Here is a 25,662-nt window from a genome sequence, read left to right as displayed (position 1 = left end):
CAGCAGTATGTGTAAGCTCTTTAGTCACAGCAGTATTTCTAATGCTAAAATATAAATTTTGTTGGGATTTAATGGATTCAAAGATAGATCACACAAAAGCAAGTCTTTGGGGACAACTAGAAACTATTTGTAAGTCAATAACAACAGAGACTGTGGAAAAGTACATAAAAACAATGCCAGCAAGAAAACAAGCCGTTATCAAGGCCAAAATAAGGCCATACAAAATAATGAAATACATAATTTTCTTGGTTATTATGTGTGAATAAAAATTTAGTTGTTTCAGTTTATTATTTTCCTAATAAATGACAATACAATTTTTAGTTTTAAACAAGTTCTTGACAGATTCCTAAAATATGTGTTTTCTCTTTATTATGACAGGTGGTCTAATAAATTTGTTAAGCACTGTATGCAATCAGTAAAACAACTACATTTGCACCAAAGTAAATTCATTTAATAATTATGGAAGACAATGTCTGCTACAGAATAAAACAAGTGAATTTTTAAATCTCACAATTAGGGATGCACCGATACCATTTTTTAAGGACCGAGTATGAGTACCGATACTTTTTTTTTAGTACTCGCCGATACCGATGCCTATACATTAATTTCTCTCTCTCTCTGTTTTTTTTTTTTTTTTTTTTTGGTAACGTGGCAGTTTTCCAAGCACAACACAGTGAGACTAATGAATGTAGGACAGCTTCTTTATTATTACTCTAATGAATAAAGTAATAATTTTTATGTGCTTGTCACAAACTTAAAGAACAAAAATTTCACAGTGTCCAATAACCTTCAAAGGGCATAATTACCAATATATATAATTGTTGTTATATAAAGAGAAATTTACAATCAAATTACAAACAATACAACAAATACTATAGAGATAAAAAATTAAATAAACTTGTTTTTCAGATACAGTAGGTTTATTTACCATGTACATACTTATTTAACATCTTTTGTTGTTTTATTAACATTAATGACAAATATAGGCTACGGTCCCTTTAAGACCGAATCCATGGATACTAACACATATCCTGTTTTCACCCAAATGTTTTAGTCCACTTAATCCATAACCGACTGTATTTACGTGAGATACTCCACACGATGGACATTTTGACAACTATGTGTGCATTTGACCATTCAGGCGCGAGGAGAACCGATCGCACGCTGTCTGAGAGAACTGAGATCGCGCGCAAGAAAGAGAGAGAGCGCGCTTCTGGTCTGTGTCTTTCAGCGCGATTCCGCCTATCCCGCCTTCACTAATCGATAACGAATTGTGATTGAAAGCATGCAGTTCGCAATGTGTGTGTTGTCATCATTAATTCTGAAGTATTTCCACACCCCTGAGGGCTGACATTGTTTCTCCTGCTGCCGCCGGTGTCTCTGTGCACGGAAAATTCTGTCAGTTATGTCACGTGAGGTATCGGTCTTTGGTATCGGGGGTATTTTTACGAGTATGAGTACGAGTACGAGTACAAGTACATGAGCTTGGTATCGGGCCTACTCACAATTCATAATTTATAGAGTTTATACCTCACTATTTTGAGTTAACATCTCACAATTCAGACTTTACTTCTCAGAATATGTGTGTTTATTCCATGCTTTTTAAATATAGCAGTAGTAACCAAGGTGGAGTGGAGCTTAGCAAAAGGTCAGCTGGAGAGAATATTTTGAACCGTGACTCTAATGGCCAGCCTGTCTAGCATTGGTATGAAGATGTACTCCGCTTCAGTACTGTACACATTCCTGCCAAGCTTTAAGAATATCATATTAGCAGGATACCTTTTTTTTTTTTTTTTTTGAATGTACATATAAAATTCTTTATAAAACCACAAACAGAGTGATGCACACACACACACACATGCACATGCACAAAACAAAAATCCTCTAAAAACCAATCTGGAGATGTCGTTGTTCACGTGAATGGCACATTGCAATGAACACAAACTCCTATTGTAGCATGATAATTACTTCTTTCATGGATCAGGTTTCATGGCACATTCTTCTGCTTATGTGACTAGCAGGAGAAGGAAACCACTGCTCATGATACTTGGCAGCTCTAGCTACGAGATTAGGCCAAAAAAATGGCCTTATGTAAACTCATATGAGACATTAAATTTGCAACACAAATACAAATGTAAATTGAGAGGAATGGCTTATCTGGGTGGGCAGACAAAATCTGAGCGGGTATGTATTTCAGCTAAGTATAAATGGAGAGCTAGGTTAGGGGGGTAAAATTACATGAGAATTCTGGCTGATACAGATATTTCCTATGCTATTTGGTTGGTGTTTGTCTGCCCCAAGGCTCTGGTTCTTTATACGGAGTTTCTTTCACACAGTTCATGCACACAAAAGATGTTATTGTATCATGTATACATTTCACACAGCACACAACAATACACATGCAAATGCATCTCATTGACAGATCACTTCTCTTTGCCTTCTCTTTTAGTAACTAAATGAACAATCAAATATGAATTGTGAATTAGTGTGAACATGAAACTCAAATGCTCTTTTGAGTTATTGTATTTACATAATGTGCTTTATGACAAGAGTAGGCCCACAGTTTGCCGACAGCAACATGCAAATGCAAGAAGATCACCATTCAACATCAAGAATGAAATCTTATTCTTAATGTTGAATGTGTTTAAGACTTTGACTGACAAGCATCTCGATAAACCAAATCTATTTAAACAATGAATAGATTCACCTTCTAGGTGAGGTGTTTATCAATCCTGAGCCAAAGAGGAAATTATGTCAGCATAGTGCTTATGCTTAAAATCACGCTCTTTGTGATGCTTGTCCAGTGTTCAGGCACACAGAAATGTTAATTGGAAACAGGTTAATCTTGAAAAACTAGGAAAAGGATTTTATAATTTAAAAGTGCAAAATGGAAACAAAGCTTTGCCAAACCACTAGCCACAATGTCCCATCTGTTCTCAGCTGTTTTTTGTTATGCATTACATAACTTATTTTGACGTTAAACTACAGTTTTTGGAGTATATCGTGAGAATGATTAGAGATGTTCGTCAAACATTAGGATTAGGAAACATTTACGGTGCACTGTGCGCAGGTCAATATATATATATATATATATATATACACACGTACAGATACCTAGTAGCAGGGATGCAACATTGTGTGCAAAATCAATTTTCTTTGTAACACCTTATTTTACATTCCTGTTCTACATGCATGTCCTATGTACTTACTATAACTAGGTACTAACCCTGAACTTAACCCTAAACTTAACCAATTTAGTCCAAGTAGTTAACTTATATTGCTCAGTACTTTCTTGTGTAAATACACTAAGTATACGTACTGTAAAATAAAGTGCAATTGTTTTCTTTACCAATGTCATTATTTATTTGCAGTCGGCCACAAATAATTTATTACGCAAGCGAATAAATAACATGAGTAATTGGCTGGTCGTGTGATCTCAACATGACGCCCCCATGAGGCGATCCACTAGAATTAATCAGCTTTTATAAGGCTACAATTCATTTGAGTTGAGTCTTCAACTCATTTTAGTGTAAATGATTTTCTACCTCTAAATTGCTCCACAAAGTTCAGTTGTAGTCAGAGATAGTGGAAGGTTTGGCTTCGCTTTGATTCCACTTTTATAAAGAAAGGCAAGAAACATGTCATTTTGACATGCTTCAACTGACATTTCAAGTGTCAGTCAACACCCAGATGAATAACAAAACCACAAAGCAGACACACAGGGGTTGAAGAATGGTGCGGTTCACAAAGAATTGTTATTTGCTATAAAACCACTGTATCGCTTGTAATGAAAGTAAATTAAAGAGCTAGTGTTTACTAGCACTGACAATGTCTTAAACCTCATGTTCTGTTTAGAGACTCTGATGCTATTTTAATAGCTTAAAGAGATAGACAACATTCACATGTTAAGATTCTCTGACACACTACACATAATGGTTTATTTATATCCCAAATTCACTCTAAGAAATGCTGGGTTAAAAACAACCCAAGTTGGGTTGAAAATGGACGAACCCAGCGATTGGGTTGTTTTAACCCAGTGGTTGGGTTAAACGTTTGTCCAACCTGCTATACTCAACTATAGTTTAAAAATGACTGCATTGCTTGCTTAAAATGAACCCAAAATATGTTGGTAATTAACGTTTATTAATATATTTAATAAATGAACATTTATTAACAAGTTTAATGAATAATAATTAAACAATACACATTTATTAAATTGCTTATTAATAAATGTTTACCTTTTGATTATTATTGTTGCCTCTAGTAATTATTTGTGTGATTTTTTTTATTTCCAACATATTTTGGGTTCATTTTAAGCCAGCCATATTGTAATTTTTAAACAATAGTTGGGTTAAATAAAACTACCCAGCAGGTTGGGCAAACATTTAACCCAACTGCTGGGTTAAAACAACCCAATCGCTGGGTTCGTCCATTTTCAACCCAACTTGGGTTGTTTTTAACCCAGCATTTTTGGAGCGATAAAGGTTTCTTCAAGAGGTTTCTTGGACCTCAGAGATAAAAGCAGTAAAGTCAATTTCAACAGAACATTAGGAACATTTTCAACAGATTTTTATGGAAATCACCGCAGTTATGTGACCAAATTCAACCCACAGTGTGAACTGCCGCTGTTAAGCCCAAAGTATGCCTCAGTTTTGAAGCAAACGCTTGGCGTATGTGTACAGCCGAACACCCAGCCTTTCAAAGTACACTCCATTTTATAGTGCACGCAATAGAAAGTTTTATTCTTGCTCAGTATTTCTCTTCTCAAGGTGTGGCCGATAAAAATGTCTTTGTACTCATTTAAACTGTGAACAAGTACGAAGACATTTTGAACATGGCCATTTATTGTTGTTATATATTGATATACTTTGGGCTTTAGACAGGGAGAAGCATCAACCAAAAGGATCACCACAAGAACCAAAGATACCTTTATAGACAGTCAACCATGCAGAGTGATGGGAGTGGCCGATAGAGTTCCCAGCCAAGCAGGTGTACTCTCCAGCATCCTCTAAAGACACATTCCTGAGCTGCAGTATCTCCATCTCCTTATCCGTAGTGTTGACGCCTGCCGTCTAGAGAAAAGAACCACAGGATGAAGCCGGAGAGCTCCGGGAAAACCCACCAGAGGAGAGAAAGAGTTTTTGGATAAAGAACGGTGAAGATTTGACAACATGGAGTAGGAGAAGGGTGCTGGAGAAACACCCTTCACCATCCTTAAAGAAAGCAGGACAGCTCCCTGATTGGAAGTGGATCCTTCGATGACCCTGCTGACAGATTTGTGGTTAGTTGGAGAACGAAGCACACGGCTCCAACCGCTACAGACCCAACACCTGAAGACGAGGGTGACATCCACCCGCCTCCATCTCTACATGCACAAGATGGGCCACATGGAACATTACCCAGCAGAGACTGGACAGAATCGCTCTCACATACACACGCATTCAGATAATGAAGCAGTGGCATTTAAACTGGCAGGTGAAACCAGTGGATTAGAAAGGCTAGACAAAGAATGTGTGACAAAGAAAGAGAAATAGAAAGAGTGAAAGAGAAATATGTCAAAAGTACTGGCAATTTGCTTCAGGCAATACTATAGTATCTATTGAATTTGCTATTTCAGTGTGTCATCACATCAAGAAAATATTGGAGTGCACTATTACGAAAATGTTGCCATCTACAGAAGTGGCCAGTGAGTCCAAATTTTGTGATTAATGGGGACTGTTTAAAAGGCCACAAAGCTTTCCCAATTAAAGGGATAGTTCACCCAAAAATGAAAATCCTGTCATCATTTACTCACCATCAAGTTCTTCCAAACCTGAACACAAAAGAAGATATTTTGAAGATTGTTGGTAAGCAAACAGTTGATGGGCCCCAATGACTTCCATAGTACTTTTTTCCCCATACTATGGAAGTCAATGGTGCTCATTAACAGTTTGGTTACTCATATTTTTGGGTGAACTATCCCTTTAAGGTTTCATGCCCCCACATCATCCTCCTTGTTCAAATTAATCGCACATAACATGATTAATCGCAATTAATCACAGAAAACCATGCAAGTTATTGGTACAATTTCTTGAAACGATTCTCAACTCGATAAAACAGTTATTGTTACAACTGCAATCAGTGGCGCCTGCAGCCGTACGGCTGTACGCACTGTGCGTACCATAAGAGGGCGCTAATTAATGCCGTTTTTATTTTTTACATAATTTTTAAATTGAGTATTAAAATCTATCTGCGTACACTCATGACATATAAGAGAGCAAGAGAGAATGAGGATAAATAAAGGTGTGCGTTTGTGTGTTGTAAAGTCAAACGTGTGTATGTGCGTGCATGGGTGGGCGGATATGGGTGAAAAGAAATCTCATTGGCTAGTTTAGTTCCGTCGTTTTTTCCACACATGAAAAATGACGTTACAGATAGTTAAAGTTTAAAAACTGGCTCAAAATGAGTAAACACTCTCTAAAACAGCTAAATTTGTTTGAAATATTTACAAAAAGGCCTAAAACTATTGAGTAGGGATGGAGAAATGAAGCCTCTTAAATCTTTGAAGCCGTTTCTCTAAATGTTTTGGCAAAGGTTTCAAAGCATCAAGAGTGTCGAAAACAGTGCCATCTTGTGGCAAGTAAAATTTACAGCAGCCATAAACCCGAGTGCGCAGTTCCGTTGTTTTATCCATTAAGGACAAATAAAAGCCTGACGACGCTAAATGTGTTTAGTTTTCTGATAATATAATTCACATATTAAAGTCTGGCAATAAATAAAATGGATCAACAAAAACAATAATTATAATAATACTAATAATACCTACTGAGTTGTTTGAGGCAAGTAAATTGTACTGTTTTTATACTGTTTATATGACAGAACATATGATGATGTAATGTAAGCTACAGGCTTATATATTTAAAATGTTTAGTAAATGGACTTGAACTTCCATATAGTAGGCTAATGGTCTGGGTTCAAACATTCTGACACGCAAAATGAAGCATTCACGTGACTGGAAACAATGTGAAGCTTCATTTTTCGTTAATCACGTTTCTCTGAAAAACAATATGCACATTTCGGGACAAAGCCGCTCAGAGATAATGTAAAAAAAACAAAACAAAACAAAAAATTCACCAAGCATCTATCTACACAAGCACACCAGAGTGCAGTTCATCAGATTTTCTAAGTGGGGAACAGAAAAGAGACAGTCGTTCAGCCAAACGCAATGATTGATTTAATCAGTTTTTGCGACAGCACCAAAAAAAAAAAAAAAAAAAAAAAAAGTTTGTTTGGGGGTTCTGTGCGTACCCTGAGATAAAATCCTGCAGGCGCCCCTGACTGCAATTACTAGAATTAATAAAAATTATTAGTATTATTAATATAATATTTATTATTAATTACAATTATTATTAATACAAAAATTAAAATGATTAAAATTACTAATATCATTGTTATTCTTGGTAAAGCAGACTGTTATAGCGGCTGTTCTGCCTTTACTACACATTATTTATTAGCAGTATGCAACTAAAAGTTTGAAAACCAAGTCAGATGAATTACCTCGTAAAGCTTTTCATTTGCATATAACTGTACAATTGTATATAGAAGCGTTCACTCCATGCTGTAATTACCGTAATTACGAGATTCGAACTTGCAAGAAGCGTTGTAACTTGTAAGAAGCGTTCGAACTTGTAATTACAACTTCTACCACCTGACTGCTGCAGATTAATTTTTGTCATTGACAGTTTTGCCATAATGATGCATAATTCTGAGTCCGAGGATGTGAACAGCTCAGAGTAGGATGTCACAGGTTGTCATCTTATAATTACTGTAATTACAACATGGCGTGAATGCAGCACGTCATGATAGACTAATAAACTTGTGAATGTCATGTGATTTGAGTCTGCTATTATTGCAGTTTCTTTTTTCAAATATACAACATATTAAAATAAAAAAATGCAATATAATTTGTTATATGTTTACTTAAACTTGTATACATATCTTCAGGTTCAACATATCAAGGTTATATGCCTTATATTTAATTATGAGACTTGCATGTAGAGTCTACAATAAAGAAGAGTGTTCAATATCATTAATATTTGCTTTGACATCGAAAATTGTGAAATGCCAGTGGTATTTGTGGTATTAATGAGGAAGAAAGAGACTGCAGAATTTAATAGTCATGGAAACAAATTAGTCCTGAAAAAAACAACACAAAAAAAAAAAAAAAACAGCAAAGTGGATAGGGCCAGGTAAAGAAAAAGCCCTCGAGCGAGGTGAAGGAATTTAGACAAGCACATCCTCAAGGTGCCACTGAAATGCTTTTGAAGTGCAAGAGAGTGCAAGTAATCTTCAGAGGGCATGAAACACACCCTTATTAGGAGGGCAAAGTGCTGCACAGAGATGGAGAGAAGGAAACATCCAGTGTAAACATAAGCCAAAATACTTCCAGTTGCTCTGCTGGGATTTTCCATGGCGTCATTTACGGCACCATAAGAAAATAAAAAAGAAGCGACGAAGTAGGAAGATGTGTTACGGTCACCTAAGAGCCTGATAACCGCTGTCTCTACCTCCGTCTAAACATCTACTTCTGCCTCTTTCTGCACTGATGTATCTCTGTAGCAGGGGGCGTGTGTTACCTTGCGAGTGTTTAACGACGATGAGCCATGCTGATTGGTTGGCTTGGCCTATATAATTGGCCACTTTACATATATACTCCCCACTATCTTCTTCTGTCACGTTGTACAGCGTCAAGACCTGTGTGTTGGAGCTGTTGACCCCAGAGTGCTGTGGAGGTCAAACATATGTCAGAGGTCAAGCACAAAGTCAAACATTAAGGTCACTGTGATCCCAGCTGTCACTGAAGGACACCACCTGCCATTACGGCTCTTATGAAATGGATTATGACAGCCTGCCAAGAAAAGGCTCATATTTTCCCCAAAAGCTGTTAGTCCTGCTCCATTTGTCCATAGAGGTGAAGTTATATGGTGAAAGTTACTTTGAAAAAAATTTGGACAAACAGCTTTGGACACAGACTTTTAAGAGCAACAGAGAAGGTAGAGAAATTTTTCTGATATTTAAAGGAACATTCCAGGTTACAAGCGCTAATAACAGTATCAGTGGCAGCATCGATTACCACAGGGACAAATAAATGTTCACATACACTTACCGTGTAAGTTTATAGGGAATTTGGTTTATTCCTTAGACTTCAACTGTCAGCAGTTTTTGTTTATTTTTACAAAATGTAGGGTGGTGTTGCTATTGTTAGCAAATTCAAAACTGTAAAAAATTACCGATAATTTAAATAAAGCTAAAATAAAATTAAAAACAAATATTAGATTAAAAAACTTAAACTTCAAAGAAAATGAAAAATGTTGCCTTGGCAATGAACTGAAATAAGTTTAACTTGTAGTACTGAAATTACTAAAACTACAATTGAAATAAAAATACAGCTAAATATAAATAAAAAAATAATACAAATGAAAAAAAGCACATCAAATTTATTAAAACTATAATGAAAACTAAAAATATAAAAAAAAAATATATATAATGATTAGTCAACATTATAATAGTATATAAATAATTCTCAAATAGCACTTATGTGGGACCAGTTTAACTATTTCCCCACCATTGACTGAATTTTCCATCATTTATGACACAAACGCTTCCCTGCCATTGACGGAATTTTCCTTCATTTATGTCGCAAACGCTTCCCCGTCATTGACGGAATTTTCCATCATTTATGACACAAACGCTTCCCCGTCATTGACGGAATTTTCCATCATTTATGACACAAACGCTTCCCCGCCATTTATGGAATTTTCCATAATTTATGACACAAACGCTTCCCCACCATTGACGGAATATTCCATCATTTATGACACAAACGCTTCCTCGCCATTTATGGAATTTTCCATTATTTATGACGCAAACGGTTCCCCGCCATTGACGGAATATTCCATCATTTATGACGCAAACGGTTTTCCGCAATTGACTGAATTTTCCGGCTTTCCATGTTTTCACTGTCATAAGGTAGGGGCACTATTACGCATCTTCTGAAAGAGTATAGAATCTCTGGATCAAAACACAAACAAAAAAGGAGCAGAAAAAAGCGAGAAAAACATTACTTCTGCACGTTTAGTCTTTGGAAAAAACAAGATTTTCTCAGCTTTTTGTTCAAAATGTTGCTTTTTTATGAAACTTACCCACATTCCTAAAAAAGAATGCATGAAGCTAGAATAAAACATTTTGTTTGTTTGATTAAAAGCAGAGGCTCTGTTCTTTCTTTTGATATATTGCATGTTCAGATATTCATACAATAAAATATTCTGGGGGCCATGAAATTTTTGTGAAAATTATCAAAAATGTTGGCGCTGGCGGGGAAAGTGTTAAATTATTTGACTAATGATTAAACTTTGAGGTGTCATTACATTATTAATACAGACAAATAGACATTTTTGTCAACTAGACAAAACAAACACTTTTCTCATGATTGACCAAACATTAGGAGCTTGACTAGTAAGAAGAAAGGGCTTTTACCTTCAAGATCCGAACATACGGCAGTCCGTCAGGGCCGACTCTGCTGCCGTTCACCTCGATGTGTTTCAGCCACTGGATGTGTGGCTGAGGATCGCTGAAGACTTTACACTCAAACTCCACGTCACTACCCACCACTACTGTACGGTTAGCAGGCAAGCCGGCCTGAAGGATCGGCCTGTGCGGTGAACGCTCTGTATCACACACAAACACGTTATACATGTCAGTGCGGTAGAATTAACCCTGATTAACATAATTTTACATTTCTTTTCCCCTCTTAAAGAACTCAAAATGTGAATCTGCATTATTCAACAGATGTTCATTAGTCGCTAATCTCACAGGGTCTACAGGGAGCAGCCTAATTAACATGCAGACTAGAAACTCATTATAATTGCTGTAATTTGGTGGAAATGAGTGGAAATGTTATTTTAAGCCACAGCCCATCTCTCAGGCCTTCTTACTAAAAGGCGGCAAGTTTAACTCTACAGATAATCATGTGAAAAAAGAAAAAGAAAAATGAACTTGCCCAATGTGTCCATTTTTTTTTGCTCAAAATCACGCACATGAAATCCCATCGCAATTACATCTTCTAAGCAGGAACTTCCCAAGAGGAATTGATGGCATAAATGTGTGAGTGTCGTGTGTGAGTGACAAATTCAAATGGTGTCTTCTCATGAATGTGTATGTAGGGTGCAAATGATGTCACAGTGGGCTCCGTCTACATGGGTGTGGCACTGATTTATTTGCTACTTAATGAAGGCATCAATCAAGTCCACGTCAGCCAATCAGTGTTTAAATTACTTTATTCCAAAATACACTGATCTCATCTTGAGTCACTAACCGCGTCTCTAACTCATCCACTGCATCACGTAAACACTTTATATTTGCAATGGATCATTTAACACGCAAAATCAACAGAGTACACGTGCCTGTCCTTGACAAGCACGTACACACAGACTCTCGCACGGAAAATGTAAAGCCACCCGTTACTTCGGTTCATTTCAGGGAAGTAATGGTAACCATTAGTGGTGCTGCACCAAAGCATTAGCTGCATGGTGAACAACACCCATTTGCATCTGACTGACTCGAGTAAACATTGCAGTGGTTCTGCGACCCTCCCTTGGGGATCATCCGCCTGTGCTAGCTAAAAACATGAATCGATTTAATCAAAAGGGTTAGTAATAAATCATTGCAACTGATCTGGTGGGGAAGGGAAGACCAACACAAATTTGCTCACAACCAAAGAATAACAAAAAAAGTGAAGATTTGCCAAAGATTTAATAAGTGTAATAACAATTCATGCTGCTATACACTTATAATAATAGTGTTGGTTACTCTTGCATTAACATTTTATATGGTATTTTGCCAATATTCTGAGCAACTTTAAATATTTTGTATGATGCTTCAGTTTCCTTAGCTTCTTTATGGCATGTATTTTTGTATTATTATGTTAATTATTCATATTTATTGTATTTATTTAACTATTGTATTTTAGTATACGTATTGTTAATACTTGTGTTGTTTTATTTTAAATTGACATTTTTCTCTTGAATTTTTAAAATGCACCTTTGGGGTTTTCACAAGTAATTTTGTTGTGTTACACAATGACAATGAAGTACTTGAACTTGAGCTACATCAAACTAACTATTAAAATGTAGAGGTAAGACAAGAAATATGACTGACCGACTACGTCCAGCTGGTAGGTGTGATTGATGCTGCCGTATTTGTTTTCCACCAGGCAGGTGTAGTTTCCTTTGTCTGACGGTACCACCGACTCCATTATAATGGTCCACATGTGCTCTCGAACCTGTGCAGTAAAATGAAAAATGTAAAAAAAAGTGTGCAGATTCTGTGTGCACCTAAATGTATTTAAATATTCCACAATGTATGAACTACTTAGGGAGGAAAAAAAAAAAAAAAAAAAATCGCTTATATGGGGGCACAGAAGTGAATCTGATTCAAAACTCTTCAGTTAAAGACTTCTATACACAAAATCTTCTTGCAGCCCAACATATAAAAGCAGAAAACTGGTAAATGCATTAGAGGGCTGATTGTCTTTTAGGATCATTTCAATGAAAGGCTGAGGAGGTTTAACAGAGTGAGTTGGCAGCAAATCCCCGTCAGGTCAGTTTAACATCAGTCAGGCACAAGAACAGAGCCGTGGAGAACAGCTTGTTCTATGGTGGAGAGTGGGAAACAGGCCACTCCATGTCCACTAACACAGAGCTCTTCTCAAGCCAAGAGCTCTACAAACTGCCAGCAAACATCAAACGTCAGTGTATTGAAAAACATATGTCTGCTAAACAACATGGACCTCAACAGTTCAGCTGCGTTTTTAAGAAAATATATATATATATTTTTTAAACTATTTAAAATATATTTGTATTTTGAGTATAATATACAGTACTGAGCAAAAGTCTTTAGTCTTCACGTTAGTATTTTCACCAAAAAAAAAAAAAAAGGTAAGCCAGTTATTTACACCATTCAGGCATAACATTATGAGCATTGACAGTTGAAGTGAATAACACTGATTATCTCTTCATCACGGCACCTGTTAGTGGGTGGGATATATTAGGCAGCAAGTGAACATTTTGTCCTCAAAGTTGATGTGTTAGAAGCAGGAAAAATGGGCAAGCATAAGGATTTGAGTGAGTTTGGCAAGGGCCAAATTGTGATGGCTAGACGACTGGGTCAGAGCATCTCCAAAACTGCAGCTCTTGTGGGGTGTTCCCGGTCTGCAGTGGTCAGTATCTAACAAAAGTGCTCCAAGGAAGGAACAGTGGTGAACCGGTGACAGGGTCATGGGCGGCGAAGGACCATTGATGCACGTGGGGAGCGAAGGCTGACCCGTGTGGTCTGATCCAACAGACGAGCTGCTGTAGCTCAAACTGCTCAAGAAGTTAATGCTGGTTCTGATAGAAAGGTGTCAGAATACACAGTGCATCACAGTTTGTTGCGTATGGGGCTGCATAGCCGCAGACCAGTCAGGGTGCCCATGCTGACCCCTGTCCACCGTCGAAAGAGCCAACAGTGGGCACGAGAGCATCAGAACTGGACCACGGAGCAATGGAAGAAGGTGGCCTGGTCTGATGAATCACATTTTCTTTTACATCACGTGGATGGCCGGGTGCGTGTGCGTCGCTTACCTGGGGAACACATGGCACCAGGATGCACTATGGGAAGAAGGCAAGCCAGCGGAGGCAGTGTGATACTTTGGGCAATGTTCTGCTGGGAAACCTTGGGTCGTGCCATCTATGTGGATGTTACTTTGACACGTACCACCTACCTAAGCATTGTTGCAGACCATGTACACCCTTTCATGGAAACGATATTCCCTGGTGGCTGTGGCCTCTTTCAGCAGGATAATGAGCAAAAATGGTTCAGGAATGGTTTGAGGAGCACAACGACGAGTTTCCCCAGATCTCAATCCAATCGAGCATCTGTGGGATGTGCTGAACAAACAAGTCTGATCCATGGAGGCTCCACCTCGCAACTTACAGGACTTAAAGGATCTGCTGCTAACATCTTGGTGTCAGATACCACAGCACACCTTCAGGGGTCTAGTGGAGTCCATGCCTCGACGGGTCAAGGCTGTTTTGGCAGCAAAAGGGGGACCAACACAATATTAGGAAGGTGGTAATAATGTTATGTCTGATCTTTTGCTGTAGTGTGTCAGTAGGAAATATCAGATTTTTGTATGCACAAGGAGTGCGACATCGAGTCCATCTGGGATTACATGAAGAAACAGAAAAAACTGAGACAGACTAAATCCAGAAGAACTGCGGCAACGTCTCCAAGACGCCTGAAGAAACCAACCTGCAAAGCTACCTGAAAAACTATGTGCAAGTGTACCCAATACAAAAACTGTTTTAAACGCATAGGGTGGTCATAACAAATATTAATTTAGTTAATATAAGTTAATTGATAAATAAAATCTATTTTATAATCTGTAAACTAAGAATTCCTACTGGCAAACTACAGCAAAAAATATAAATAACTGGCATAAAACCTTTTTTAGTTTTTGGTGAAAATACTAATATGCCTAATACTTTTGCACAATACTGTGTATTATATTTATTATATTATATCAGCATATGGCAGAGATTTATATATTATTATTTGTCTGTTTGGCACAAAGTTATCATCAGAAGTGTACAAGTCTAATGTTATGGTACTAAATACTGATATTTTGTCCTCTCCTTTTGTGTTCCATGAAAATATTAATGTCATTACAGGTTTGGAATGACGTAAAGGTGAGTAAATGACAATAGGATTTCATTTTAGGGTGAACTAAACCTATAAAGATCCAACAAACAGAGCATGTGTTCTCTGCAGTAACAGCTCATATCGTTACTGTGGCTTGATGAAATGAGCTTTAGGTTGGGCAAAATTAATAAAGGGTTATGGCTTCTCGGCCTACTGAACCCCAGATGTGAACTACACTCACAGTCTGCCTGACTTCCTTTTTACAAACACTTAATGTAAATGAACAATTGTGCCAGACTCTTGTTAAACAAAAGAAACCACGAGAGACTGGGAAGAGTGCAGGGGGGAGGTTACTACGAAAAACTGCAGCAGGGCCCCTCAACGGAAGCCCTTCACACTCCTTGAGCTCCAAGACACGTTTGGATGCATTTATGCACAAATTAATATCGCTACGATATGGTACCGAGTCTGTGTCTACATACACCCCCCCCCCAAAAAAAACAAAAAAAAACAAAAAACAGCATATTCCTTTGTATACTCAAATCTTTGCATAAAACCATGTCAATGCACATGTTACTGTGTGTGTGTGTGTGTGTGTGTGTGTGTGTGTGCATGTGTGTATGCATTGCAGTGGCCTCAAACACACTCCAGATGGTAAAGTGTATATGCGGTGAGGAGAGGAAGAGGGCTAATGTCTCCCAGCTGGAAAACACCTTGATGAGAAACACAGACGCTACAGGTCCACAATGACACAAGCAGAGAACTGCGGACAATATCACTGTAATGTCATGTAGAAGGGAGAACAATGGACAAAAAAATGTTTAAAATAACCTGCCATTATTTAATTACACTCATTTTAAAACCAGTATTCTGTTATTTTGAGAAATTATTAAAAAAAAATCTTAAAACTCTTTTGGAAAAATCTTTACACTGTTTATTTTATAGCTCATACACTATATTCAGTAGGGATTCACCAAATTTTCGGCTACCAAAAATGTTCTGCCGAAACCACTATTTCAGTGACCAAAACAGACGTTTAATTAGCGCGTCTCCGATGACACGTTTCGACTGTGTTCAGCGTCTATTTCGTGCACATAACATGGATAAGCTACAAGTGCATCCTGAATTTTCGGTTTCGAACCAGAATTTTCATTTCGGTGCATCCCTAATATTCAGAGTAGGACTGTCAAATGGAAGCTCAACCATTATTGCTTGATGCGCGATAACCAGTGAGGTTTGTTCTTGAGCTGACATTGACCATATTTGAAGTGCTCTATGTACAAACCCGATTCCAAAAAAGTTGGGACACTGTACAAATTGTGAATAAAAAAGGAATGCAATAATTTACAAATCTCATAAACTTATATTTTATTCACAATAGAATATAGATAACATATCAAATGTTGAAAGTGAGACATTTTGAAATGTCATGCCAAATATTGGCTCATTTTGGATTTCATGAGAGCTACACATTCCAAAAAAGTTGGAACAGGTAGCAATAAGAGGCCGGAAAAGTTAAATGTATATAAGGAACAGCTGGAGGACCAATATGCAACTTATTAGGTCAACTGGCAACATGATTGGGTATAAAAAGAGCCTCTCAGAGTGGCAGTGTCTCTCAGAAGTCAAGATGGGCAGAGGATCACCAATTCCCCCAATGCTGCGGCGAAAAATAGTGGAGCAATATCAGAAAGGAGTTTCTCAGAGAAAAATTGCAAAGAGTTTGAAGTTATCATCATCTACAGTTCATAATATCATCCAAAGATTCAGAGAATCTGGAACAATCTCTGTGCGTAAGGGTCAAGGCCGGAAAACCATACTGGATGCCCGTGATCTTCGGGCCCTTAGACGGCACTGCATCACATACAGGAATGCTACTGTAATGGAAATCACAACATGGGCTCAGGAATACTTCCAGAAAACATTGTCGGTGAACACAATCCACCGTGCCATTCGCCGTTGCCGGCTAAAACTCTATAGGTCAGAAAAGAAGCCATATCTAAACATGATCCAGAAGCGCAGGTGTTTTCTCTGGGCCAAGGCTCATTTAAAATGGACTGTGGCAAAGTGGAAAACTGTTCTGTGGTCAGACGAATCAAAATTTGAAGTTCTTTTTGGAAAACTGGGACGCCATGTCATCCGGACTAAAGAGGACAAGGACAACCCAAGTTGTTATCAGCGCTCAGTTCAGAAGCCTGCACCTCTGATGGTATGGGGTTGCATGAGTGAGTGTGGCATGGGCAGCTTACACATCTGGAAAGGCACCATCAATGCTGAAAGGTATATCCAAGTTCTAGAACAACATATGCTCCCATCCAGACATCGTCTCTTTCAGGGAAGACCTTGCATTTTCCAACATGACAATGCCAGACCACATACTGCATCAATTATAACATCATGGCTGCGTAGAAGAAGGATCCGGGTACTGAAATGGCCAGCCTGCAGTCCAGATCTTTCACCCATAGAAAACATTTGGTGCGTCATAAAGAGGAAGATGCGACAAAGAAGACCTAAGACAGTTGAGCAACTAGAAGCCTGTATTAGACAAGAATGGGACAACATTCCTATTCCTAAACTTGAGCAACTTGTCTCCTCAGTCCCCAGACGTTTGCAGACTGTTATAAAAAGAAGAGGGGATGCCACACAGTGGTAAACATGGCCTTGTCCCAACTTTTTTGAGTTGTATTGATGCCATGAAATTTAAAATCAACTTATTTTTCCCTTAAAATGATACATTTTCTCAGTTTAAACATTTGATATGTCATCTATGTTGTATTCTGAATAAAATATTGAAATTTGAAACTTCCACATCATTGCATTCCTTTTTTATTCACAATTTGTACAGTGTCCCAACTTTTTTTGAACCGGGTTTGTATGTGCATTGATCAAAGTTTATACGCGAATAAAAGCCTACATTAAAGGTGAGGTGAGTAAATGACAGAATTTTCATTTTTGCTTGAACTATCACTTTAAGATGCATGGACTACTTTGATATAAAAATATTTTTGGATTTTGACTGAAGTGATCATTATAAACAGTCTTTAAATGGACAAGAGATGCATAAAGAAAATTCTCATTTTGAGCTCCACTATAAATGCTACTGTATATATTATATATGTTACTGTGCCTAACTTGAATAACTGTGTGCCGAATTACAAAATTAATGAGTGTGAAACTGTGCTGTGGGTGAAACTTAAAGCAGTACTCATAAAACGATGAATCAATTTATATGTTACTTTGGGTTTGTTGATATTCCTGATCAACATGGTCAAATGAGTAAAAAGACAGAGTTGGTTTATCCTGGAGTTTAGTCTCATCTGTCTGAGCACAAAGAGTTGTGTAAAGTTGTGCAAAAGGACAGCCAAGCAATAGTAGGCTGCCTCCACCAGAAACCCACGGCTCCAGTGTCTGCCTTCCAGGCATGGTTATTCAACCTCTGTCATGCAACAGTGAGGTGTCTGGAAGACAGATCTGTTGAGGAGGAGGTGCCCTTTTAACCTCTAAATCAGAGTAGCTGGCTAGCAAAATGAAGTATGGTAACCAATTTTTATGACAGCGTTACAGCATAGATATTTTAATAGCATTTAAACTGCAGATAGAATTGGGATGTTGATCCAGCACAGGTAGTGCCCTCACCTTGAATCCTCCTATTCGCTGATCTCTCTTAAACTCTTTGCCGTTCTTGAGCCACTTGAGTGTTGGTGTAGGGTTACCATTGGCCTGGCAACGGAACTTGACAGTTTTGCTTGCGGGAACCGCGTGGAGCTTCTTCTCCATCTTATCAGGTTGAGCCCAGACAGGCGCCATTGCTGAGGAACAGATAGAAAGTACAGAAAATAAGACGGAGAAAATTAAATTGTTTCATAACTTGGGCTGGGCTGTATGACGGTATATATCGTGGTGACGGTATAAATGTCTATTATTAGAGGTTTTGCTATATTGCGTATATCGTGGTATGTAAATATATACGCATAGCACAGCACAATTGACACTTTAGAGTGATGAAACGCATGAATGAGACAAAACATTGGACGTGGCTGATGTTAAAAATAGTTAAGTGTAATAAATCATGAAAAAGAACTGACACAGCGTAAGTGCGCACACAGAAAGCTGCGTCTCTCAGCATGTGCTCGCGAATGCAGTTCTCTTTCACGTCTTATTGTGCTTGAATGGTCGAATACACACAAAATTATGTCAAAATGCCCACCGTGTGGAGTATTCATGTAAACACAGCCAGTTATGTCTCAAGTGAAAGTAAATATTTGGGTGTAAACTGGATGGGTGCCAGTATATTGGATCCGTGCGTTTGGTATTAAAGTGACAGCAGCCTAATAAACCTGCTGTCTTGTGTTATTAATGTGAATCAAACAAAAGAGAAAATAACTTATTGCTCTTGACTGAATAACTCTTGTAGCTTTAATAGAAATAAAGTTATATTACAGGCAAGACTATGCAGTATTTTATTTTTACATCTGATTATTCAATTTCTGTACCTGAATACTGTTAAGACTTACCTAAAAATATAAAGCACTATGTATTTAATTTGTATCTTTGTTCTATTATATTTATCCATGCTTTTAATTTGTTCATTTTTCCCCAATCATCCTAGAATGATTAATTCTTTCCAAATAGAGTGATTCAAGTCATCTGGTGATTTTTTTTTTTTTTTTCATATCCCAATATATATAGCAGAAAATCAAAATATCGCAATGTCAGTTTTTTTCCCAATATCGTGCAGCCCTAATTTTAGTCATATCGCCCACCCCTATTTGAAACTAAATCAAACTAAAATGTGAACAATATCAAAAGAAGGACTATCTTAGAACAGCAAAGCAACAATAAGAGTACGTTCCAGGAGAGTGACTGTACTATGGTGACCGCAGATCAAAGTGTGCAAGATTTAGGTTGGTTGATGGTTTCGCTCCTTTTGACTGGCTTGATAGTGCCCTTGGGACTCAAAGACTAATCCATCAAAAGACATGAAGACTTTCAGTCTAATGAACTAAAGCTCGACACATTCCACAAGACGGCTGTGATTTATAAAACAAAAATGTGCAATATTTCCTGTTATAATTCCTGCTTTGAAGGACAATCCTAACAATTTAGTTACGTATTAACATTTGCATATCTGTCTGAGTCTGACTAAAAGAGCAGTGGTGACTCACGAAGCAGCTTCTGGTCACTTGATAGCTTGGCCTCCTCTGAGGAAGACTCATCTTCATCATCATCTTCTGAGGAAATCAATCCATCTGACCAAGAACAAATAAAATCAGGTTATGATTTTGTTGTTTTTGTGAACAATACAAATGTCAACCGATCAGACTTTTTGTATTCAATCCATTTCTCACCAGTGACGTTGACATTGAAGTAATCTGTATGGTTGCTGTTGGGTCCCTGAGCAAAGCAAGCATACAGACCAGAGTCGGCTGGCTCTACTGTTTCAATCTCCATCTGATGGTCGCGCAGACGGGTGTGCTCTCCGTCAACCAGTGGCACATGGTCCTTAGTCCAGGTCACTTCCTGTGTCTCCTCTTTACCTTTACAGCTCAGCTCCAGTTTTTCCCCTGGATAAAGAGTGAACGGCGTGGGCTCAGCCAGGGCTACCACTAAAAACAGGATGAAAAACAAATTTGTTAGGTTAAGTTATAATATAATTTGAATTCCTGAAAAGAATGTTCATAAAAATCATAAATTATTCTAAAATTCCAATCCGAAATTCCAACTTGTCTTAAATCTACAAAGTTAAGATGTTTAATGAATTTATTGGGCTGTTTCCAATATTAAGCATTAGAACTTAAAACTATCCACACATAATGTGTCACTATTAATAGGGATGTGCACGAGTACTCTGAAGTGACACAAGTGATTGATAATGTAAACAATGATTGGCCATAATGTGTTACATGACTTTTTGCTGAGTTCGAAATTTATAAAAAAAAAACAAACTACAAAAACAACTCAAAAAGCATTACTAGAAAGATGGAGCACAAACGAATGAAACAGACTGCTCCATCTTGAGACAGGCCCTTTAAAAATAACTATTTAAAATACATGGCATGTTAATAAACGTGACGCAGAGTGCTGAACTCCCACCAGTCGCAAAGGAAAATATTCTGCGGTAATGATTATCACTAGGGCTGTCCCCTAATAGTCAACTAATCGTTAGTCGATGAGAAGAGGCTTAGTCGACCAAAATGTAATTAGTCAGTTAGTCGCAGGAAAAAAAATTGTCACGCAGTCCATGAGGGAAAGATGGTTAACAGTGGGTCCTTGTGGTAATGTCAGCCAGGAAAATCCAAACGTTCGCCTATCATCCATCGACTTCAAATATGGCTTATCATTTGAAACGTACATAGTAGCAACTTTACATGGCCGCTCGCTCTAATTAGGCACATTTCCAAATGTGGAATGTGTGGAATGAGGCGCGATCACTTGCATTTTTTCCTGAACGGAAACAACTTAAAATACTCTGTAATTTTAGTCATACAAATAAGAGTAATACACCATTCGAAACTGTATAGTTTTATTTGTGTAAACTCACAATAACAACAAAATGTGCTTTTATAAAATAAAGAAAACAAACAGGATGCACTTTCTGCCATCTCAGACTCCCTAAACTGGAGTGCATCACAAAAATTAACCAAAAACTCAGCGTATAGGCTACTTGCCTCACAGACATGAGAAATATATATCTATAGAAAGCTTGAAATGTTTACTATTAAATGAACCAAACCGAAAACAAATACTCTGATTATGTAATCTGTATGAAAGGTGCATGGCGAGACAGCATCATCAACTTCATCTTTTCACCCGACACGGACTCAGAAAACACTAGTTAATTAATAAATTAAACGGTCTCCTTGCAATTTTTTTTTCTTTTTTTTTTTTTTCTTTTTTCACAAACACACTCAACCATTACTTTTGCCGGTGCTTTGCAGCAAGCTTTACGTGTGCGCTTGAGCGCGGAATATAAGCTATATATTACGCCTATACACTGTGTTCCAAATTATTATGCAAGTGACATATCAGTGGGATTTCAGTACAATAAACATTCAGATTTTAATTTTTGTAAGAAAGTGTTTGTTTGTTTGTTTATTTATCCATGTCTTTTTAGATAACTGGTATCAATCTCAGACAAAATAATTTGCCAGGTCTATGGAAACCCTACTTAGAGGTTGTTAGAGGCTTATTAAGGAAAGTTCCTGTCAAAGAAATTAATTGTATTAAAAGGGCAGCTATAAAAAAAAAAAAGCCAGTGTTGAGCAGCAAACAGGTATTTGAAGCTGCTGGAGTCTCTGGAGTCTCAAGAAGCTCTCCATGCAGGCTGGCAGTTGTGCATAAATTTGCATTTCAGCCACCTCTAAACCTCACAAAGAGAAACATTTACAGTGGGTGTAGAAATACATGAAGACTCATTTTTAAATAGTTTTATTCACTGACTAATGCCGTACTACAATGGATGGTCTAATTGGATGGATTTCTGGATGGTTGGTGAGTGGCCACCACGTTCCAACAAGACTGTGACGTCAGCAGGGAGCTGGCGGGTGATGATTTAGGCTGGAATATTGGGAAGTGAGATGGAAGGTCCCTTTAGGGTCTCTGAAGGTATTAAAATGACTTTTGCAAAATATGTGGAGTTCATAACTGGCCATTTTCAGCTATGGTATAAAAAGAAGGATAGTGCCTTCTGAAATACAATGCACTATGCACTATCCCATGCTGCAAAAAAACACCACAGCAATAAAACTGTTGGAAAATGTATTTCTACACCCACTGTAAATGTTTCTCTTTGTGAGGTTTGGTTTGGAGTGGCTGAAATGCATCTTTACGCACAACTGCCAGCCTGCATGGAGAGCTTCTTGAGACTCCAGAGACACCAGCAGCTTCAAATACCTGTTTGCTGCTCAACACTGGCTTTTTTTTTTACAGCTGTCCTTTTAATACAATTAACTTGTTTGACAGAAACCTTCCTTAATAAGTCTTTATCTGACCGAGTTCTGCTGTGCTCTACATCACTCATATATCTTATGATAGTTCAATAATCTGCATTCAGTTTTCACACAATATTAGTTGTTTTCATGCCTTTTATGTAACATTGCACCATTTCATGCTTTTCATCTTCAGAAAGATCTTTCTTCCTCCCCATATTGCATGAGAACTGTGACTTGCTAAATAATGTGGAACAACCTCTAAGTAAGGTTTCCATTTACCTAAGTAGACCTAGTGAATTATTTTGTCTGAGATTGATACCAGTTATCTAAAAAGACATGGATAAATAAACAAACAAACAAACACTTTCTTAGAAAAACTAAAATCTGAATGATTATTGTACTGAAATCCCACTGATATGTCACTTGCATAATAATTTGGAACACATTGTATATATTAAAGGCTCATTATGATTTAGTATCACCCTAGAACACTGTTGTAATTGGCATCCGATAGATGAGCAAAAACATCTTCTAACGTCTATCAAAGATACCAGCTCAGTCACTGCTAAATCAAATCTGAGTTTGAATTAGTCAAGGGCCAATTGTCAGGCCAATTCTGAGATAGAACTCAAATTTGATTATGGGATGCAAGGTTGGGGGCACCGCCACCTGAGCCCACCAGTTGCTCCTGGCGACCAGTAGAGACAGGAAGGGGGGGGGAGACGACGACTCGGGGGTGGGAAGTCTAAATATAATTACTCTGATTCATTGTCCATCAACATTAAGCCATTCATCTGCACCTTTAAAGCAATTGGCTGCACACTCTTAAAGGGGGAGTGCTTTTTGTGGAGCAGTGTACTAGAGAATTATCCCTGTTGGGGGTCCTCTTTAAAAGAATAGACTGATGTTGTCAAAAAGCACATACTATCACCATATGCTAATTGTGACTCTTTACCAACGGTAAGCTGAGGTGAGATTTTCACATTTACAAAACAAATGGTGACTGCTTCGTATTCAAATGATAATTGGATTAATTTCCGTTCAATAATAATGCATTTGACTTGCCCTAAGGGATTTGAAAGGCACCAACTGGTTTCCTGTAAAAGATGCACCAGGACTTGAGGATTGTTCAAAAAAAGGTCAAATTTCCATGAAATCCTGCCCCCTGCTGAAGAAGACATTTACACTATTGTTTTGAAATGTGAGTAAATCTTAAGAAACAATGCATGGCCTACATCCCATTGAGCCACTTAGGTAAAAAGACCCAAAAACAAAATGTAATTGCAAAGTATAAGTCAGAAAATTACAAAAGAATTTCTTCTGAAAAGTCTGCCAAAAGGTGTACGGCTGTGAAAAAGCATTTGGCGCACATTTCAGAGAAGAAACCACTTTGGTGAAACTGGTATGCTCTTTTCTGACACGTTTTTAATAGTAAGCAGAGTGCAAACGTAACCCAGGTTTCCTCTTGTCTAGTTCTGCTGTAGTAACTCCGCCCATCACTACCATTAACTCTGCTAATAAAGGAGAGCGAGCAAGAGGCCTGTAGCAGCAGGTTTTTGGGCTGGTATCCATGGTGACCTCAGTAGGGTCTAGTTAAGGTATTTCCTGCTTCGCATGTGTCTAACAGGCTCTTAATCCTGACAGGAACAGGGGCCAGGGAGGGATCAACTTTCCCCACCAAAACACAGCAGAAAAGAATGAAGGAAGAGACAAGAAGATGAGCTAGTCTAGTCTTATTTAGACAGGAAAAGAAGCTTAAATAGAGGGCGCGTTTTCAAGGTTAGATTGCTTTTAAAAGTCCATTTCTATATATTTTGAAATCTTGACTACAAAAAGCTATTATACATTTGGACCCACATTGCTCAAAACTTTTTTGTGACAACATGCCCCAATTGCAGGCACTATATGGGTTGTCACGATGAAATCCTGCTATTCATGAAACAGTAAATGTAGAAGGTAACATACACTCTCAAACCATTGTTTTAGCCAGTAAATACTGGAATTAATACATATTTATTGATTTTATTTAACTTGTTCCCAACCTGACATTTAAGAAAAACAGAACAGTTTCAATCAATATGAGAGCATTCAAAGACACTAACTTTTAACCTAAATAAGCACAGCCTCACTTGACCTCAGTTTCAGTGAGCCAGAAATATTTCACATTATAACTGATGAATTCATATTACAGATACACAACTGTTCATAAGTTCATGACAATGAGGTTGTAATTTCCTCTTGGCGTTTTGCATTGAGCAGAACAGATGCCGAAAAATTTTTGCACCAGTCACCAGAGAAGCTGTTTACTGTGAGGTATCAAGTGAGAGTATTCCGCAATAATCACACAGGGAGAAAATTATACAGCTGCTTTATGATTTATAGTCATTAATCGACATGCTTCCTTCCAGGATATTAAATAGTGGCATGTTACCAAGCCATCAGTCACTTCAAAGCACAAAACACCATGCAATACAAGCTGAGGACATGCACCGGTGTGCAAGCTATAGAGTCCAGATGTTGTCTGGCACAACTACTGCACTGGAAATCAGAGCATTATATTGAAAAGGAAAAAAAAAAACTTATGGAGAAAAACATCATATTTGGTGTACAGGTTGTTTAAAAAAAATAGAGAGAAAAAAAAAAGAAATCCAAAGAGTTAAATGCCAGTGTGTTGGCCAGTATATGAAACGGTGTCAATCGCCATTTGGCTGGTAACATTTTTTTAATGAATTCTAACCATGCAAAATTGTGAGAACATGAACAAACGTGAACGACGCTCAAACTGTTTTTGGAACGGTAATGTTACAGAAGGAATGTATGAACAAACGTTAAAATATTGATTCGGCTCGGAGTGAACCAATTGATTTTTTCCCCGTTTTTAAGAGCTGTATAACAGTAATATTTTGGTACTTTCACAAGGCAATTGGTTCAGTTAAAGCCTCAAGCTGGTGGAAAAAAAAATGAAGACATTTGAGTTATGTGTGTAGTTAACAAAAGATTTTAATATGCTACT

General features: G+C 37.7%; 1 protein-coding gene across 14 annotated transcripts in view; it reads right to left on the bottom strand.

Annotated features, from left to right (window-relative positions):
• fgfr1a (fibroblast growth factor receptor 1a) overlaps positions 1 to 25,662 on the bottom strand; it is a 128,712-nt gene that overhangs the window by 11,314 nt on the left and 91,736 nt on the right. For 3 of the 14 annotated variants that reach the window (XM_051901864.1, XM_051901875.1, XM_051901876.1), the window contains exons 3-8: positions 20,067 to 20,324; positions 19,884 to 19,967; positions 18,355 to 18,527; positions 12,196 to 12,319; positions 10,516 to 10,706; positions 8,616 to 8,763 (exon numbers count right to left, since the gene is read on the bottom strand). The exons of 1 other annotated variant lie outside the window; for it this stretch is intronic. In XM_051901864.1, the coding sequence (XP_051757824.1) occupies positions 8,616 to 8,763; positions 10,516 to 10,706; positions 12,196 to 12,319; positions 18,355 to 18,527; positions 19,884 to 19,967; positions 20,067 to 20,324 (978 nt within the window). Of the gene's footprint in view, positions 1 to 4,927; positions 5,073 to 8,615; positions 8,764 to 10,515; positions 10,707 to 12,195; positions 12,320 to 18,354; positions 18,528 to 19,883; positions 19,968 to 20,066; positions 20,325 to 25,662 lie in introns of all 14 variants that reach the window. 10 more of the 14 variants (XM_051901869.1, XM_051901873.1, XM_051901877.1 and 7 more) reach the window with 7 other exon arrangements.

This window comes from Ctenopharyngodon idella, chromosome 8 (assembly GCF_019924925.1).
Source record: "Ctenopharyngodon idella isolate HZGC_01 chromosome 8, HZGC01, whole genome shotgun sequence".
Classification (NCBI taxonomy): domain Eukaryota; kingdom Metazoa; phylum Chordata; class Actinopteri; order Cypriniformes; family Xenocyprididae; genus Ctenopharyngodon; species Ctenopharyngodon idella.
The sequence above is the reverse complement of the archived record's forward strand: the minus strand, read 5'-3'. Positions and strand labels throughout refer to the sequence as shown.